Here is a 20,210-nt window from a genome sequence, read left to right as displayed (position 1 = left end):
ATAATTGAATTGTATTGTTATGAATTTCTTTTATAATTGAATTGTATTGTTATGAATTTCTTTTATAATGTAATTGTATTGCTATGAATTTCTTTTATAATGTAATTGTATTGTTATGAATTACTTTTATAATGTAATTGTATTGCTATGAATTTCTTTTATAATGGAATTGTATTGTTATGAATTACTTTTATAATGTAATTGTATTGCTATGAATTACTTTTATAATGTAATTGTATTGCTATGAATTTCTTTTATAATGGAATTGTATTGTTATGAATTTCTTTTATAATTGAATTGTATTGTTATGAATTACTTTTATAATGTAATTGTATTGCTATGAATTTCTTTTATAATGGAATTGTATTGTTATGAATTACTTTTATAATGTAATTGTATTGCTATGAATTACTTTTATAATGTAATTGTATTGCTATGAATTTCTTTTATAATGGAATTGTATTGTTATGAATTACTTTTATAATGTAATTGTATTGTTATGAATTACTTTTATAATGTAATTGTATTGCTATGAATTTCTTTTATAATGTAATTGTATTGTTATGAATTACTTTTATAATGTAATTGTATTGTTATGAATTACTTTTATAATGTAATTGTATTGTTATGAATTACTTTTATAATGGAATTGTATTGTTATGAATTACTTTTATAATTGAATTGTATTGTTATGAATTACTTTTATAATTGAATTGTATTGTTATGAATTTCTTTTATAATTGAATTGTATTGTTATGAATTACTTTTATAATGTAATTGTATTGCTATGAATTTCTTTTATAATGGAATTGTATTGTTATGAATTACTTTTATAATGTAATTGTATTGCTATGAATTACTTTTATAATGTAATTGTATTGCTATGAATTTCTTTTATAATGGAATTGTATTGTTATGAATTACTTTTATAATGTAATTGTATTGTTATGAATTACTTTTATAATGTAATTGTATTGCTATGAATTTCTTTTATAATGTAATTGTATTGTTATGAATTACTTTTATAATGTAATTGTATTGTTATGAATTACTTTTATAATGTAATTGTATTGCTATGAATTTCTTTTATAATGTAATTGTATTGTTATGAATTTCTTTTATAATGTAATTGTATTGCTATGAATTTCTTTTATAATGTAATTGTATTGTTATGAATTACTTTTATAATTGAATTGTATTGCTATGAATTACTTTTATAATGGAATTGTATTGCTATGAATTACTTTTATAATGTAATTGTATTGCTATGAATTTCTTTTATAATGGAATTGTATTGTTATGAATTACTTTTATAATGTAATTGTATTGCTATGAATTACTTTTATAATGTAATTGTATTGCTATGAATTTCTTTTATAATGGAATTGTATTGTTATGAATTACTTTTATAATGTAATTGTATTGTTATGAATTACTTTTATAATGTAATTGTATTGCTATGAATTTCTTTTATAATGTAATTGTATTGTTATGAATTTCTTTTATAATGTAATTGTATTGCTATGAATTTCTTTTATAATGTAATTGTATTGTTATGAATTACTTTTATAATGGAATTGTATTGTTTTGAATTACTTTTATAATTGAATTGTATTGCTATGAATTTCTTTTATAATGGAATTGTATTGCTATGAATTACTTTTATAATGGAATTGTATTGTTATGAATTACTTTTATAATGGAATTGTATTGTTTTGAATTACTTTTATAATGGAATTGTATTGTTATGAATTACTTTTATAATGGAATTGTATTGCTATGAATTACTTTTATAATGGAATTGTATTGTTATGAATTACTTTTATAATGGAATTGTATTGCTATGAATTACTTTTATAATGTAATTGTATTGTTTTGAATTACTTTTATAATGGAATTGTATTGTTATGAATTACTTTTATAATGAAATTGTATTGCTATGAATTACTTTTATAATGGAATTGTATTGCTATGAATTACTTTTATAATGGAATTGTATTGTTATGAATTACTTTTATAATGGAATTGTATTGTTATGAATTACTTTTATAATGGAATTGTATTGTTATGAATTACTTTTATAATGAAATTGTATTGCTATGAATTACTTTTATAATGGAATTGTATTGCTATGAATTACTTTTATAATGGAATTGTATTGTTATGAATTACTTTTATAATGAAATTGTATTGCTATGAATTACTTTTATAATGGAATTGTATTGTTATGAATTACTTTTATAATGGAATTGTATTGTTATGAATTACTTTTATAATGGAATTGTATTTTTATGAATTACTTTTATAATGGAATTGTATTGGTATGAATTACCTTTATAATTGAATTGTATTGTTATGAATTACTTTTATAATGGAATTGTATTGCTATGAATTACTTTTATAATGGAATTGTATTGTTATGAATTACTTTTATAATGGAAGTGTATTGTTATGAATTACTTTTATAATGGAATTGTATTGTTATGAATTACTTTTATAATGGAATGGTATTGCTATGAATTACTTTTATAATGGAATTGTATTGTTATGAATTACTTTTATAATGAAATTGTATTGCTATGAATTACTTTTATAATGAAATTGTATTGCTATGAATTACTTTTATAATGGAATTGTATTGTTATGAATTACTTTTATAATGGAATTGTATTGTTATGAATTACTTTTATAATGGAATTGTAATGCTATGATTTACTTTTATAATGGAATTGTATTGTTATGAATTAATTTCATAATTGAATTGTATTATTATGAATTACTTTTATAATGGAATTGTATTTTTATGAATTACTTTTATAATGGAATTGTATTGTTATGAATTACTTTTATAATGGAATTGTATTTTTATGAATTACTTTTATAATGGAATTGTGTTGCTATGAATTACTTTTATAATGGAATTGTATTGCTATGAATTACTTTTATAATGGAATTGTATTGTTATGAATTACTTTTATAATTGAATTGTATTGTTATGAATTAAAGATTGATGTTTGACATGTTGCATGACTGTGATAAATTTGTAAAAATTCACAATTCTTTTTCAATTATAAAAGTGGATATTCCTCACGTTATAATTTCTTCGGCCTCTTTATTGTTATGTTCAGCTTTTGTAAGAAGGAATGCTCTGCCCACCTGCAGATCTAATGCTCGAAGAATAGAGTCAAAAGTCTTCAGGATATGTGGATAATAAGTGGCAAGACCAATGCTTTTAGCTGTGTCTTCAGTCAGCATTTTGTTCAAAAATGTTCGCTTTACTCTGACTGTATTACCAGATGGGAGACTAGCTGCAGATTGTGGCATAGGAGGGTCACCATCTTTTTGTTGCAAACTATCTGCAATCACAAGAAACGCCCGTAATCCAATACTCATCCTCTGTAAATAAAGCAAAACGATTAAAAAGCAAAAAGAAATTACAGCATTGACACAAAATAGTTTAATAAAAAAAGTTATAAAATATGTTGCAAAATAGTTTAACAAAAAATAAAGTTATAAAATATGTTGTAAAATAGTTTAACAAAAAATAAAGTTATAAAATATGTTGCAAAATAGTTTAACAAAAAATAAAGTTATAAAATATGTTGCAAAATAGTTTAACAAAAAAATAAAGTTATAAAATATGTTGCAAAATAGTTTAACAAAAAATAAAGTTATAAAATATGTTGCAAAATAGTTTAACAACAAATAAAGTTATAAAATATGTTGCAAAATAGTTTAACAACAAATAAAGTTATAAAATATGTTGCAAAATAGTTTAACAAAAAATAAAGTTATAAAATATGTTGTAAAATAGTTTAACAAAAAATAAAGTTATAAAATATGTTGCAAAATAGTTTAACAAAAAATAAAGTTATAAAATATGTTGTAAAATAGTTTAACAAAAAAATAAAGTTATAAAATATGTTGCAAAATAGTTTAACAAAAAATAAAGTTATAAAATATGTTGCAAAATAGTTTAACAAAAAAATAAATTTATAAAATAGGTTGCAAAATAGTTTAACAATAAAAAAAGTTATAAAATATGTTGTAAAATAGTTTAACAAAAAATAAAGTTATAAAATATGTTGCAAAATAGTTTAACAAAAAAATAAAGTTATAAAATATGTTGTAAAATAGTTTAACAAAAAATAAAGTTATAAAATATGTTGCAAAATAGTTTAACAAAAAAATAAAGTTATAAAATATGTTGTAAAATAGTTTAACAAAAAATAAAGTTATAAAATATGTTGCAAAATAGTTTAACAAAAAAATAAAGTTATAAAATAGGTTGCAAAATAGTTTAACAAAAAATAAAGTTATAAAATATGTTGTAAAATAGTTTAACAAAAAATAAAGTTATAAAATATGTTGCAAAATAGTTTAACAAAAAAATAAAGTTATAAAATATGTTGCAAAATAGTTTAACAAAAAAATAAAGTTATAAAATATGTTGCAAAATAGTTTAACAAAAAATAAAGTTATAAAATATGTTGCAAAATAGTTTAACAAAAAAATAAAGTTATAAAATATGTTGCAAAATAGTTTAACAAAAAAATAAAGTTATAAAATATGTTGCAAAATAGTTTAACAAAAAAATAAAGTTATAAAATATGTTGCAAAATAGTTTAACAAAAAAATAAAGTTATAAAATATGTTGCAAAATAGTTTAACAAAAAATAAAGTTATAAAATATGTTGTAAAATAGTTTAACAAAAAAATAAAGTTATAAAATATGTTGCAAAATAGTTTAACAAAAAAATAAAGTTATAAAATATGTTGCAAAATAGTTTAACAAAAAATAAAGTTATAAAATATGTTGCAAAATAGTTTAACAAAAAAATAAAGTTATAAAATATGTTGCAAAATAGTTTAACAAAAAAATAAAGTTATAAAATATGTTGCAAAATAGTTTAACAAAAAATAAAGTTATAAAATATGTTGTAAAATAGTTTAACAAAAAAATAAAGTTATAAAATATGTTGCAAAATAGTTTAACAAAAAAATAAAGTTATAAAATATGTTGCAAAATAGTTTAACAAAAAAATAAAGTTATAAAATATGTTGCAAAATAGTTTAACAAAAAATAAAGTTATAAAATATGTTGCAAAATAGTTTAACAAAAAAATAAATTTATAAAATAGGTTGCAAAATAGTTTAACAAAAAATAAAGTTATAAAATATGTTGCAAAATAGTTTAACAAAAAAATAAAGTTATAAAATATGTTGCAAAATAGTTTAACAAAAAAATAAAGTTATAAAATATGTTGCAAAATAGATTAATAAAAAATAATTACACAAAGAAAATAACACAAAAGAAATAATTACACAAAAAATTACACAAAAGACATAATTACACAAAAAATTATTACACAAAAATGATTACACAAAAAAAATGATTACACCAAAAAAATAATTACACAAAAATAATTACACCAAAAAAATAATTACACAAAAATAATTACATAAAAGAAATGATTGCACAAAAATAATTACAAAAAAATGAAGACACAAAAAATGACTACACGAAAGAAATAATTACAAAAATAAAATGATTACCCATACATAATAAAAAATAAAATGATCACCTATACACAAAAAAAAAAACATACACAAAAAATGATTACATAAAAAATGGTCAGTGGTTGATCTTGTTTCCTGACTAGGGCAATGAATGCCGTTTTCCCCACTTCCAACACATCCCATCCCTCTAAACTGGGCACTTGGGAGTGCTTGAATGTCATAATGCCAGTGCAAGTAGATTGGGTTGACCATTGTCTGATGGGTTGAGGGTACCGGATTGACGGGTCTGGGCTGCTGTTCCCGACTGGTAGTACATGTGCCCTAACTCTTTGGTAGCACTTAGAGCAGCTGCTCCATCAACAGTTGAATAATATTGGGATATTTGTAGTGCCGTGTTGTGCATGGAAAGGGACCCTACACTCATCCCTGGTGGGTTTTCCTGAGACCACAATCCTAGTAGATAGAAGGTCAACTGATGGTCTACTTGTGTTGCATATCTGGCATTCTGCATAACCACTTGTTCAGCACCTCTTACTTAAACTGAAACTCTTAAAAAAATGACAGTACAATCTAAAATTACGCTTAAACCAAGTCAAAACTCAAACAAAACCAAATTGCCTCCTCCCTTGAGGCTTGCATTTATGAACATCCATGGGCTTAGAACTAATTTAGATGCTGTTGAAGCATTTCTCCTAACAAATCTCCCACTCTGCTATAAGGACTCTGACAGACATATGCATGGGTTTGGAGTCTATATTCGAACCCCCCCCCCCCTTGACTAGAGAAACAAAACTAGAATCTGACGATCAAGCCTTTATTTGCTTTAGACTTAACATGCAACATAACATTAGTTACTTCTATTTTCTCTATCGCTCTCCCTCGACCCAGGACTCTACCCTAATAAACAAAGTCTCTGACAGCATAGATACAGCACTTTCTCTCGACACTAGCGCACAAGGGCATGTATTTGGTGACTTCAATATCCACCACAGAAAGTGGCTTGAATTTTCTACTTACACAGATGCAGCTGGTAGCACAACACATAGCTTCTCTATATCTCATTCCCTATCACAGATGGTTACGTTTCGAACCTGTTTCCCATACCAGCTAAACTCTAAGGCCAAAACTGAAAAACCAATGCTCAAAACGAGATATTATAAAAAGGCTGACTGGGAAGCCATAAGGAATCTCATCAGAGACACCCCATGGCAAAATATCTTTTCACTTCCTGTTGAACAGTGCGCAAATGAGAATGGTTCAAAACAGCAATTGAAGCACATTTATAGCATTTATAGCAAGCCCCACTCTCCCCAATGGTTTACTTCAACTTGTGCAGCTGCCATTGCGTAAATGCAGCATGCGTACCGCAGATTTAACCGACATAAGTCCAGTTTAAACAGACAAGTATATAGAAGCCAGAAGTAAAAAAGAAATAGAGACAGCTAAGGGACAATTTATTGAAACCACCAAAAAACGTATTGAAGCACAGAAATTAGGAATAGCAATTGCTCCTTTTTATGCTATGAACCCCAAGCTAAGTCGAACTCCGTGGTCCCAAAAGCTAAGAAACTTTTCTGTTCATAACTTTTGAAGTCTACTAATCTAAAAACACTAACATGTTTTACTTTTTTTTTCTTTTTCCAAGTTTGACTTTAATCCTGAATATTTGTCTTGTTTTCTTTTTCCTAAATCTTTTTTGTCAAATATACTATTATTAACCAAACATTTTTTATATTTAAAACGACAAAAGAAAGTCTCCCATGAAATTGAACATTTCCCAAATTATATTTGCATATTATCTGAACTCAAAAACATGCGGCTTTTTTTTCTTTTCTTCTATGCATTACTTCTAGCTAAAGTTAATACATAACCCTAAAGGTATTACTTCTTAACCAGATTTTTAAACGAGTTAAAAATAACCAGACTTTTTCAATGTGATAAAAGTTCCATTACAGCATATTTATTATGGGATGGAGCTGGAACGATCAAACATTCTAGCTCAATGTAGATAAAGGCAAAAGTATCCATGCATTAACATGGGAGGCGAGACTATCTTCAAGTACTATCCTAAGCCGGGAATGGGGCAACGGACTTATATTAAGTAGATATTAATAAGTCCTTCTCACCTTTTTTTTTTTTTTTTTTTTTTTTTTAATGGAGAGTAGACAATGCATGTGGATGTGTTATCGGCAGCTACAGTAACCCTCGCTTCTCCTTTTTTGTCCTTCAGTCCTCATTTCCAATGAGTGATTTTTCTGACAAAGGGTGAAGAAAAAGCTGCTTTCCAGGTCGGTAGTATTTTGTAAACAGCAGCCTGAGCTGTCGGAAAATTTCTGTTTCTATGTCTATCCTTGTGGTCATGTCACTAGTAAGGGTGCTGGAGGTAAACATTTCATCTCGGCTGACGTTACTCGCCCGATAGTCAGGGACCCGAACCTTGGATTAACTACTAAGGAGGTTGTCCTATCAGCAGGTGCAAAGTACGGGTGCTGCTGTATTGCCATTTGGTGAATGGATTCTGGACCATACAGTAGTTTCTGGTAGGGCCTCTCAATGCCATACTAGTGGGTAATTGTTACAGCTTTACCTTATCATATGCTACAAAAAAAAATTCTTATCTTTTTCTCTCTTACTTTCCCTCTCTGTCCTACTCCAACCAAGTCTACCAACCTGCTCCACAAACCCCAAAACCTCATCATGACAAATCTAAAAAAAAAAAAAAACATGAATAAACCTAGAACCTCATCCTCCAACGTAGACCCCTACTACCAGGTCTCCTTCTCAAACATCAGGGGTCTACGTTCCAACCTTCCAGAGGTAAAAACACAATTACAGGAGACGAAACCAAACATATTCTTTCTAAGTGAAATTGGCATAGGGCCAACCACTTCCGTAGACAAATTCATAATTAAAGTATACTCTAACTTAACATCTAAATCTGACCCCCAAGATTGCCATGGGCATGGAATATATGTCTACATCAAAGATGGCTTTCCATGTGGTAGGGATATCTCCAGAGAAGACCCTAATTTACCTTATATGTGCTTCCGGGGTGCACTAGCTTACACCACTGCATTTATATTTGCCCTCTATCGCCCCCACAACAGTGGGGTTACTATCTTTAAGAGCATATCTGAGAAAATTGATCACATCCTGTCTGCTCATCCTTCGGCTAACATTCACATTTGCGGTGACTTCAATGTCCATAATGTGGAATGGCTGACCCACTCAAATAAAACCGATGATGAGGGGAGGTTTTGTCATGATTTTGCCACTGCCTATGACCTCACTCAGATTGTTCACGAACCCACCCGTGTGCCCAATACACCCGGTCAATATGCAAGCCTTCTAGACCTTTTTCTCACAACTTCCCCTGAGCTATGTTCATGTTCCATTCTATCTCCTCTGGGATCCTCCGACCACTCTGCTGTAGCTGTTAAGATAAAAATGAAATATAATAAGTCTTCAGACATACCTCTCCACCGTACTGTATATCGATACTCTATGGCTGACAAGAATAGCTTCCGTACATTCATATCTGACCTACCTCTGAATTCCATGTTTAAAAAGGATGTGTCCTCTATAGTATCAGACCTGACCGAATGGTTGATTGTAGGCATAGACTGATTCATACCATCCAAAAAATTCCAACAAAAACCTAACAGCCAGCCATGGTTCGCCCCTGAATGTGCTGCTGCTATCGCGCACAGAAATCAATTTTTCCATTTCAACATAATAGATGCACTGAGACTAAAAGCTGCTTTCAGGACTGCCAGCAACTACTGTAAAAGAGTAATAAAAAATGCAAGAGCGCTATATGCTCAGTCCGTTAAATCCAAATACCAGAGCAAATAGGATCCTGAACAGAAGCGGAGTGCATTCTATCCCGACCATCATCAATGGACCTTAGGTCATCTCGTCAGCATCAGACAAGGTCAAACTATTTGCCAAGAACTTTGCAGCTAACTCTACCCTATGCGACAAAGACCATCAACTCCCCGTATTTCCTCCTATAACAGACAACACGCTATGCAACATACAAATATCTGTGCATGAGGTCGCCAAGCTAAACAACAACCTTGATTCCAGTAAAGCAACTGGCCCGGACGGCATTCCAGTTATAGTGCTGAAAAAGCTCCAACCAGAACTTGATCTCATACTTACAAAACTGTTTAAGCGTTGCCTTAAGGAGAAGTGCTTTCCAACACCCTGGAAAATCTCATTAGTATGATCTGTATTTAAGAATTCAGGTGAAAAGTCATCTCCCTCTCAGTACAGACCAATAAGTCTCCTGTGTGTCATGAGTAAGTTGTTGGAATCCATATTAAATAAAGAAGTAGTCAACCACCTCAGCAGAAACAACCTTCTTAGTGACATGCAATATGGTTTCCGCTCTGCAAGATCTACAATAGATGTGCTAACGGTTATATCTCATAGGATTAGTGAATCTCTTGACAAAGGCTTCCTTTCCAGGGCAATTGCTCTTGACATATCAAAGGCCTTTGATAAGGTATGGCATAAGGGCCTACTTCACAAGATTTCCAGCTACGGTATAACTGGAAATGTTTTTTCAATTATTAAATCATTTCTCTCTAATAGGTTCATAAGAGTAGTGGTTGATGGGCAGAAATCAGAGACCCACAGTATTAATGCTGGAGTCCCTCAAGAGTCCATCCTGGGCCCAACTCTCTTCCTGATCTACATCAATGATCCCTCAAAACACATACTTAAAGCATTCGTTGAGATTTATGCTGATGACACGACCATCTATGGCAACACATCAAAGGCCGTAAATGACAAAGTTCTCTCTGATTCTCTCTCCTCTGATCTTGAGCGCGTGGTACAGTGGGGGAAGAGGTGGCTGGTTACTTTTAATGCATCCAAAACCAAGCTTCTATCTTTACATCAACAACGCTCTGATCCCCATCTGGCATCAATTGAAATGGATGGCTCTCGTCTTGGGGAGGCTCCATGTTTTGACAAGCTTTTGGGTTTGACCTTTACTCCTGATCTGAAATGGAACAAGTACATCAGGTCTGTTGCCAAGGACGCTGGGAAAATGGTGGGATCCTTCTACCGCTCCAGAAGATATCTCACTACTGACGCAATTCTCTATCTGTCTAAAAGCCAAGTACGTTCAAGGATGGAGTACTGCTGCCACATCTGGGCAGGAGCTGTTAAAAACAGCCTATCCTGCCTTGACAGAGTACAAAATAGACTTCGTGGTTTAGTGGGGAATGCCCTTTTCTTTTCCCTGCAGCCTCTCTCCCACAGAAGAGACGTTGCGAGCCTGTCTTTGTTTTATCATTATTTCCATGGCAAGTGCTCGTCTGAGCTCCAATCTCTCGTCCCCCCTCACCAATCTGTGCTATTAAAAAAGTGCTCCGCCGAAGTAGCTCCATTTCTCTCCAAACTTTACAACAAATGCCTTAACCTTTTTTGTACCAATGTTCCTTAAATGGAACATAGTTTTCAACATACTATAGAAATTGTAATTTTGCTTTAAATTCAATTTTTATAAGTTATTTCTATTAAAGTAGCTTCATTTTACTCCAGATTTATGAAAACTTTTATAAATTATTCTTATAGTTATATTTAAAGCAAAATTACAATTGTTATAGTATGTTGAAAACTATGTTCCATTTAAGGAACATTGGTACAAAAAAGGTTAATGAATCTTGCTTTCCGGACTGCTGGAAAACTGCTTCTGTAGTACCAGTTTTCAAGAATTCTGGCGAAAGAACTGACCATTAAATTATCACCCCATTAGCCTCCTCCCACTTTTCGCCAAAATAATTGGGTCCATAATTAACCAAGCTCTAGTCCATCACCTTACAGATGCTAAACCTCTGACTGACCAACAATACAGATTTAGGCAAGCCCGTTCCACAGCAGATATCCTAACTGTAATCTCTGAGCGTATATACTCTTCACTGGACAAAGCAGAGGAGAGTAGAGCAGTAGCTCTAGATATATCTAAGGCTTTTGACAGGGTATGGCATGAAGGCCTTCTTAGGAAAATCCGATCATATGGTATCATTGGAAGAATACTTAACATAATTAAATCCTTCTTAGATAAGAAAAAATCCAGGTTGTCCTCGACGGTCGTACATCTAAACAATATGATATAAATGTGGGAGTGCCTCAAGGATCTATCCTTGGACCTCTATTATTCCTAATATTCATAAATGACCTCCCTGACAAAATTGTCTGTGAGATGGGTATATATGCTGATGACACCACGCTCTATAACAGAAACAGCAGGAAAACAAATGAACACATATCTAAAGAAATGTCAGAAACACTGGAGGATGACCTCCAATCTGTAGTGGAATGGGGACAAAAATGGATGGTCACTTTCAATGCTGCCAAGACTAAACTTATTTCTTTCAATAACCACAAGAAACTTCTCTACCACCAATAGCAATAGCTAAAGACTCTGTATCTTTTAGGCTCCTCGGCCTAATGTTCACAAAAAACATGAGTTGGAACAATTACATTGAGAGTGTTGCCAGAACCGCTGCTAGAAATCTACTGACACCTGAAAGTTTCCTGTACTTCTATAAGGCAACCATTCGCCCATGTATGGAGTATTGTTGTCACATCTGAGCTGGTGCATCTGCTACTAGTCTCTTGCTCCCAGACAAGGTTCACAAGAGAGTCACCAACCTGATAGGTCCTGAACTGTCATCTAAGCTTCAGCCTCTGTCCCATTGACGAAATATAGCATCCCTCTGCCTGTTCTACAAGTGAATGCTCTGACGAACTGCAAGCACTTGTACCCCCTTGACATAAATACCCCCTACAAACCCGACAAGCAGCTAAATCACACCCCTTCACAGTAGAGATCCCTAGCTGTAAGAGAGCCTTCTACTCCAGTTGTTTCTTCCCCAGAACCGCTAGACTTTGGAATTCCCTTCTGGGTGTCTGCTTCCCTAACTGTACTGACATGCAGAAGTTCAAGTGTAACGTGAACCAACATTTTGCTGCCCAACTCCCCACATAGTACCCCTGTAGCTTATGTCCCTGATAGTAGCCCCCTGCATCAAAGTGGCAACGTGCCTTATTTGGGGTGAAAATGTAATAATCAAAAAAATGATTAAACAAAAGAAAAATTACAGAAAAAAAACATTACACAAAACATGATTCACGCAAAAAAAAAAAATTATACAAAAGAAGTTATTACACAAAAAATAACTATACAGAAGAAATGATTACACAAAAACCTAATTATACAAAAGAAATGAGTATACTAAAATTAATTTCACAAAAGAAGTTCTTACACAAAAACATAATTATAAAAAGAAATGATTACACAAAAGAAATGATTACACAAAAATACACAAAAGAAATGTGTACACAAAAGTAATTTCACAAAAGTAATGATTACACAAAAAATAATTTCACAAAAGAAATAATTATGCAAAAAATAATTACACAAAAATGTTAACACAAAAAATAATTACACAAAAGAAATGATACACAAAAAATGATACACAAGAAAATGATTATGCAAAAGAAATGATTACACGAAAGAAATGATACACAAAAAAATATTTACACAAAAAAAATGGTACACAAAAGGTACAAATTCATTTCAAATGGAAATAGGATACATATACATATGCAAGTTGTTGTTACAATGACATTTGGACAAGTTCTTATCAGTACCATCTACTAGGTACAAAAGAGGAAGTAAATACTGGACAGTCCCTTTTCTGATAAGACAAACCAGAAAGAAAGTTAAATGCTTGCGCCCATCAGTGTCAAGCCTAGAAATTAAGTATAGATCCAAATTTTCGTTGTAACTATGTTCCTATTTACAATGCCTCCCCACGGGACAGAGTTAGACACCAGGGTCGTTTTTTAACGTGGATAAAAAAATAAAAATTGTCTCAGTCGTGAAGAACCTCTCCTCCACTGACAGGGAACAAGAAATTGAAGTGCAGCATCTGAAGAACAGACACCACACCTTGATCCTGGACTATGTTGATGCTGGAAATGAGTTAATACTGTAACTTATGTGAGTGTGTATGTCTTCTTGTTGTTTAGAACTTTCAATATTTTACCAATAGGCGAACAGAGTTACGTTCAAAAGTATATTTAAGAGAAAATTAGAAAAAAAATATAAACTTACTTCAGGTGTGAGAAATTTAATTGGCCTGCCAACACATAAAAGATCAAAAATTATTTCTCTCATAGCAAAATCCAATCTTTCCTGTGAAATCAAAATCAGAGAAAAAAATAGAAATAAAAATAATAAAATGTATTGCTTTGGCATATATATATAAAAAGAAATGTCAGAAAATTAGATCTAACTTTGGTGTACTATCATTATCTATATAATGTTTCTTTTAATCTGTATGTTCCACTTTTGGTAGGAAATTACTGGACTAATTGGTTAAAATTTTTGTATCGGTGTTTGCAATAAGGTGCAGCCAACAAAGTATAGTATCTGTTGGATGCAGTTAGGAGTTAGTATTTAATGCAAAAATAAGCACAAATGTAACCATATTCACACATTCATTTGGCACAAAGAATTCTAGTATTTTAACAAACTAAAAAGTTTAATAATTGTATTTAGCTTTGTCCTAGTTTCACGATATTAATAATCCTTAAAAATATAATAAACTAGCATGGTTACCTGGCGTTGCCTTGAGTCATAAAAACAAAAAGGAAGAAGCTAAAATGTATCAGTATATATGACTTATTAAGTAGAATATTAGCACTGACCAATATTTAATTTAACATAGACAACTTACTAAATGTAAAACTGTAAACCACATTTCAAGTTTCCTACTGTATAATTACATACACCTACTCTTTTTAGGCTATTGTGCATTATTAAATTCAGCATATACCACACATCAAGTGTTCTACCATATTATTGATGACTTTCATGCAACATTGAGTTTCTTGTCTAGTATATAAAACTATAAGAGAACACATTGATCATTTTATTAATGTGCAACACAGCATTTAAAAACACCTATTCTATCTCATATATTCATCATTTTAGATTAACTTAAACCACTTATGAAATGTAATATTGTAATATTACTATAATGGTTTCCGGGCAATGCTGAGTACCTCTTTTTCTATTTAACAGTTTGAAAAAAAAGCATCATCAAACCATAATGTAATCATAGCATCATAAATCATACTACAATCTTATAAATATTTTCAATAAATTTAGAGACTATTGAGATAAAAATTTATGTAAATTTATAGCAGATAAATACAATATATGCATGCAATAAATTTATATTAGTCTCAGCAGAACTATAACACAAGTACAAATTCCAATGAATTTACAAATTCATTAAATTAATTGTACCTATTTACAATGCCTCCCCACGGGACAGAGTTAGACACCAGGGTCATTTTTTTAACGTGGAGGAAAGGTACAAAAATATAAATTGTCTCAGTCATGAAGGACATGCTCGCAAACACACTCCAGTAGGGTTCGGAAGGAGTGCAATTAATAACTAGGATTACTGGTATATACCAAGTGCACAAACAAAATGGCATTTTCTATGTTATGATTGAGCGCTGAGTGACTCTTTAACAACATTTCCTATTACCTATGTATAAGTCAATCCCCCCAAAATAATCTTAAGATCATCGCCCAGAAATTCGATTTATACACAAGTATATACGGTAAATGAAATGCATTTGAATAAATGGATGTTTTTTTGTTTTTTTTATATAAAGTGCCTCATTTTGAGGAACTTGTAATCCCCAAAATGTGACACTGTGGATTGGAATAGTTTTTTTTTCCTTAGTTAAAAAATAAAATGCTGACCATTAAAAGTTTGGCTTAAATAGTCTTATTAAAAATTGGAATGCGTGTGCAAAAACAAACATGGCAACTAGTGAAAACTAGTGAAAACAATACACAATACACTGAATAATAAAGGCCTTATTATCATAGAAACTACTTCAGCGACAATTTTAAATGTGATATTTGTTCAAAACAGATACTAATATCCCAAAAATCAACTTTTAAAAGGTAAGTCATTAGTTGGTACTCTATCGCGTTTTGACCCAAAACATTTTAATTTTATAAGAATACTAGCAGGGGTGCCCAACGTTGCCTAGGTGTTTGGAGGTATGTTGAGAAAAAAAAGTTAACATCTTATCGCTACGGCGCAAGAGGAAGTGAAAAGCGTTCAAATTTAGCGATGTTAATCAAAAAGTTGATTTGTAGAAAGTGAACTTGGGAAGGACGGAATAGAGGAAATTTTTTAAAAGTCGATCAAAATAAATGTAGAGATGACGTTCGCAAATCATAGATATTATAATCTAGGAAGTATAAGGAAATTTCTAAGTAAATGTAATCTTGTCAAGAATTCCAGCAAAAAAAGCCTCTCTTGGGCATACAAAAATGTGTGCGGCCATTTTGCCTTTTATATATAACTAGCATTATAATCATTCTAATTTAACGAATAAAAAGTTAAGTGACAGGTGCGTAAATTTAATGAGGTCAAACATCACGCCATAGGGGAAACTTAACTTTGGCTGCAAGCCAGTTTCTGCAGATTTTTTTGTTTTCACCTCAAGATGTTGGGGAAAACCAACTCCCCATAAAGAGGGGAGTGTCCAACTAAATAGCAATTGTCTGATATGACATGTTTTGGCCGCATTGATAAAACCTCATTGCTTTCTGGACGTCCCGGGCATGAGTGCCAGGGAGCTTCATATTACTACGGATTCAGTTTCACTTATATACGGAAAAGCCAAAGAAACACGCGAAAAGTCAAAAATAGCATGAAAATAGCGTGTAAAAGTCGCCCAAATTTAAAGATACACACAACCTCATTTTGTAGATATTATAATCTAGGCAGTATAAAAAAAGTTCTAACACACATTTTGCCTTTTTTTTTTGTTTACACGGTAGTCACCACTTATCAAGGCCCGGAAGCCACTCGGGGATAAGGGTTATTGCGTGTACAGTAATCAATGGGATATTATCACGTTAATCATTAGTAATGGAGATTTGATAAAGTGTCTTACTTAAGGGGAGGCGGTTTATCAGGAATTTGTTTACATTGGACTTGAAGACAGCCAAGCTGTAGTCAGGTGGGAAACAGGAAAACAGAAGAGAGTTCCATAGGCGTGCACTTCTAAGAAAGAAGCTTTGTTCATGGAATCTATGTTTGGATTTAGGCACAGATAATGAGTGGGGAAAATTATTGACAGTGGTTTCAGCTAGACGGGTGTTTTTTGTGAAAGATTGGCGAGGGGGGACGAGAGATTGGAGCTCAGGCAAGCACTTGCCATGGAGATAACAATAAAACAAAAACAGGCTCGCAACGTCTCTTCTGTGGGAGAGAGGTTGCAGGGAAGTGAAAAGGGCATCCCCCACTAAGACACAAAGTTTATTTTGTAAACACTTCATCAAATCTCCACACTAATGTAATGTACTTGCAATAACCCTTATCCCTGAGTAGCTTCCGGGCCTTGATAAGTGGTGATCACTGTGTAAAAAAAAAAAAATGTGGCAGCAGTACTCTATCCTTGGACATACTTGGCTTTTATATAGATAGAGAATTGCATCAGCAGTGAGATATCTTCTGGAGCGGTAGAAGGATCCCACCATTTTTCCAACGACCTTGGCAACAGATTTGATGTACTTGTTCCATTCCAGATCAGGCGTAAAGGTCAATCCCAGAAACTTGTCAAAACATGGAGCCTCCCCAAGACGAGAGCCATCCATTTCAATTTATGCCAGATAGGGATCAGAGCGTTGATGATGTAAAGATAGGAGCTTGGTTTTAAATGCACTAAAAGTAACCAGCCACCTCTTCCCCCACTGTACCATGTGCTCAAGATCAGAGGAGAGAGAATTAGAGAGAACTTTGTCATTTACAGCCTTTGATGTGTTGCCATAGATGGTCGTGTCATCAGCATAGATGTCAACAAATGATTTAAGTATGTGTTTTGGGAGATCATTGATGTAGATCAGGAACAGAATTGGGTCCAGGATGGACCCCCTAAGGGACTCCAGCATTCTGCCCATCAACCACTACTCATGAACCTATTAGAGAGAAATGATTTAATAATTGAAAAAACATTTCCAGTTATACCGTAGCTGGAAATCTTGTGAAGTAGGTCTTTGTGCCATATCTTATCGAAGGCCTTTGATATGTCAAGAGCAATTGCCCTATAAAGGAAGCCTTTGTCAAGAGATTCACTAATCCTATGAGATATAACCATTAGCACATCTGCTGTAGATCTAACAGAACGGAAACCATATTGCATGTCACTAAGAAGGTTATTTCTGCTGAGGTGGTTGACTACTTCTCTATTTAATATGGATTCCAGCAACTTACTCATGACACACAGGAGACTTATTGGTCTGTACTGAGAGGGAGATGACTTATCACCTGAATTCTTAAATACAGGGCATACTGATGAGGTTTTCCAGGGCATTGGGAAGCACTCCTCCTTAAGACAATGCTTAAACAGTTTTGTAAGAATGGGGGCAAGTTCTGCTTGAAGCTTTTTCAACACTATAATTGGAATGCCGTCAGAGCCAGTTGCTTTACTGGAATCAAGATTGTTGTTTAGCTTGGCGACATCATGCACAGATATTTGTATATTGCATAGCGTGTTGTCTGTTATATATAGGGTAGAATTATCTTATGAACTCATCTGGGGAAGTGGTCGGTCCTATGCCAGTTTTGCTTTTATATGTATAGACTAGCTAGCGGGGGTACCCGGCATTGCCTATGTGCTAGTCAGTGTAAAAGAAAAAAAAGTTTTGGTAGGGAGGTAAGCTCGAGCTCCAAGCCTTGAGGTGAAGGTGAAAACTAGTGTAACACGTTACCGCAATGCTAAGTGGGCAGAGAAGTGAGAAAGATTGAAATTAAACAATTAAAAGAGTAGGTGCTTAAACGAACGTCAACATGAGCTTTTTTAGAAAGTATATAAAAAGTTGTAAGAATTAATGCCCCCCCCCCTGAAAAAAGCCTTTGGCATACATATAAAAAAATGCACACAAACATTTTCGCTTTTATATAATAGAAGACTAATCTGGGTGCCCGGTGTTGCCTGGGTGTTCGGAGGTGTGTGCTGAGCAAAAAAAAAAAGTTGTAGTAGTCATGCAGGCTTGAACCCATGACACAAAGGCAGAAAAGAAAGTGGAGGTGGGTGTAAGAGTGTTGGTTGAGCAAAAAAAAGGATAATTGTGAGCGCAAAAAAAAACAAACCCTGTAATGTGCCAGAGGAAAAAGAGGTGAAAAAAAAACTGTCTTACTGATGTGCCTATCGTGGCTTTGTCGTCACTGGCAGTCAAAATAACACCTTTTATCTGACATTGTGGACATGAGAGTTGAATGACTTGCAAAAAAATGTCAGCAAAAAAAAAAAACGACTCTCTCTGTAGAAAACTGCCCAGTTGAGGGTGAAGAAATTAATGTGTTTGGCCAATTTTTTTATATTTGTCGCCCAAAGGGCGAATTTCAAAATTATATCAATCTAATGAAAATCCGTTGCCTCTGTCACAAGTTATTGCAAGACATACATACATACATACATGATGATGATGATTGCAGCGTCTTGTCAGACGAGTGCCACTCCCTCAGACACTGAAAGTTCACGAGCCCGAAAATGACATATAGTCCTGCCGGTGAATTCACATGGTCAAGCAGACATGACACTAAAGACGGTCATTGGTATACATACATATATATACACGCACGCACACATACATATATACACATATCACACACATATATACATGCATACATACACAATACACATTACGCACACATACATATACATAAACACACATGCAAACATACACAAGACGGTCATTGATATACACACATATAAATATATACATACATACATACATGTCTATAAGCATACGCTCATATATACCCATATAGATACACAATGCATAATACACAAACATACATATACATACCCACATGCATGCATACACATATACATACATATACACACATATACAAATACATACATACATATACTTACACATACATATACGTACACATATGCACACATATATACATACACTTACCTACATATACATACATATATATGCATTCATACACATACACACATACATGCACACATACATATACATACACATATATACACATACACACATACAAACATATATAAATGTATATACATACACACACACAAACATCTATACACACAGACACGTATACATACATATACACATAGATATAAATACATATAAACACACATGTACATATATAAATATACACACACACATACATATATAAATTATATGGAAAAATGCGCGCATGAAAAGTAATATTCTTAAGATTTTATTAAACCTGGAAAAGTAAAGGACAATTAATAATTTTATTATATCATAATTAGGATCATTTAATTCATTTTTATGTAAATTATAAAATTATTAATTCCATCTACTAACTAACTAATGAATTAATTTTATTCAAACAATTTTCACTACATAAATATATCCAAATAATAGGGGGGAAATAAGTTCAATCCAGCGACTGACACCCTTTCTAACTCAACAATAAACAACAGCATATGCAAATAATAAATAAAATATTTATCAATATTCAAATTTTATTTTTAGCTGCAATATTTTAAGTCTAAAAAATTCTTATTTTTTACTTTACTAGAATATCTTGTTCTTTACTTTTCCAGGTTGAATTTCTTGT

General features: G+C 32.0%; 1 protein-coding gene across 2 annotated transcripts in view; it reads right to left on the bottom strand.

The window, feature by feature from the left end:
* LOC145284737 (protein furry-like) overlaps positions 1-20,210 on the bottom strand; it is an 881,988-nt gene that overhangs the window by 550,140 nt on the left and 311,638 nt on the right. For both annotated transcript variants that reach the window (XM_080133679.1, XM_080133680.1), the window contains exons 14-15: positions 13,658-13,738; positions 3,092-3,396 (exon numbers count right to left, since the gene is read on the bottom strand). In XM_080133679.1, the coding sequence (XP_079989805.1) occupies positions 3,092-3,396; positions 13,658-13,738 (386 nt within the window). The remainder of the gene's footprint in view (positions 1-3,091; positions 3,397-13,657; positions 13,739-20,210) is intronic.

Source organism: Euprymna scolopes, chromosome 9 (assembly GCF_053919585.1).
Source record: "Euprymna scolopes isolate OS-2025 chromosome 9, ASM5391958v1, whole genome shotgun sequence".
NCBI lineage: Eukaryota > Metazoa > Mollusca > Cephalopoda > Sepiida > Sepiolidae > Euprymna > Euprymna scolopes.
Note: the sequence above shows the minus strand (reverse complement) of the source record. Positions and strands in the feature narration are given on the sequence as shown.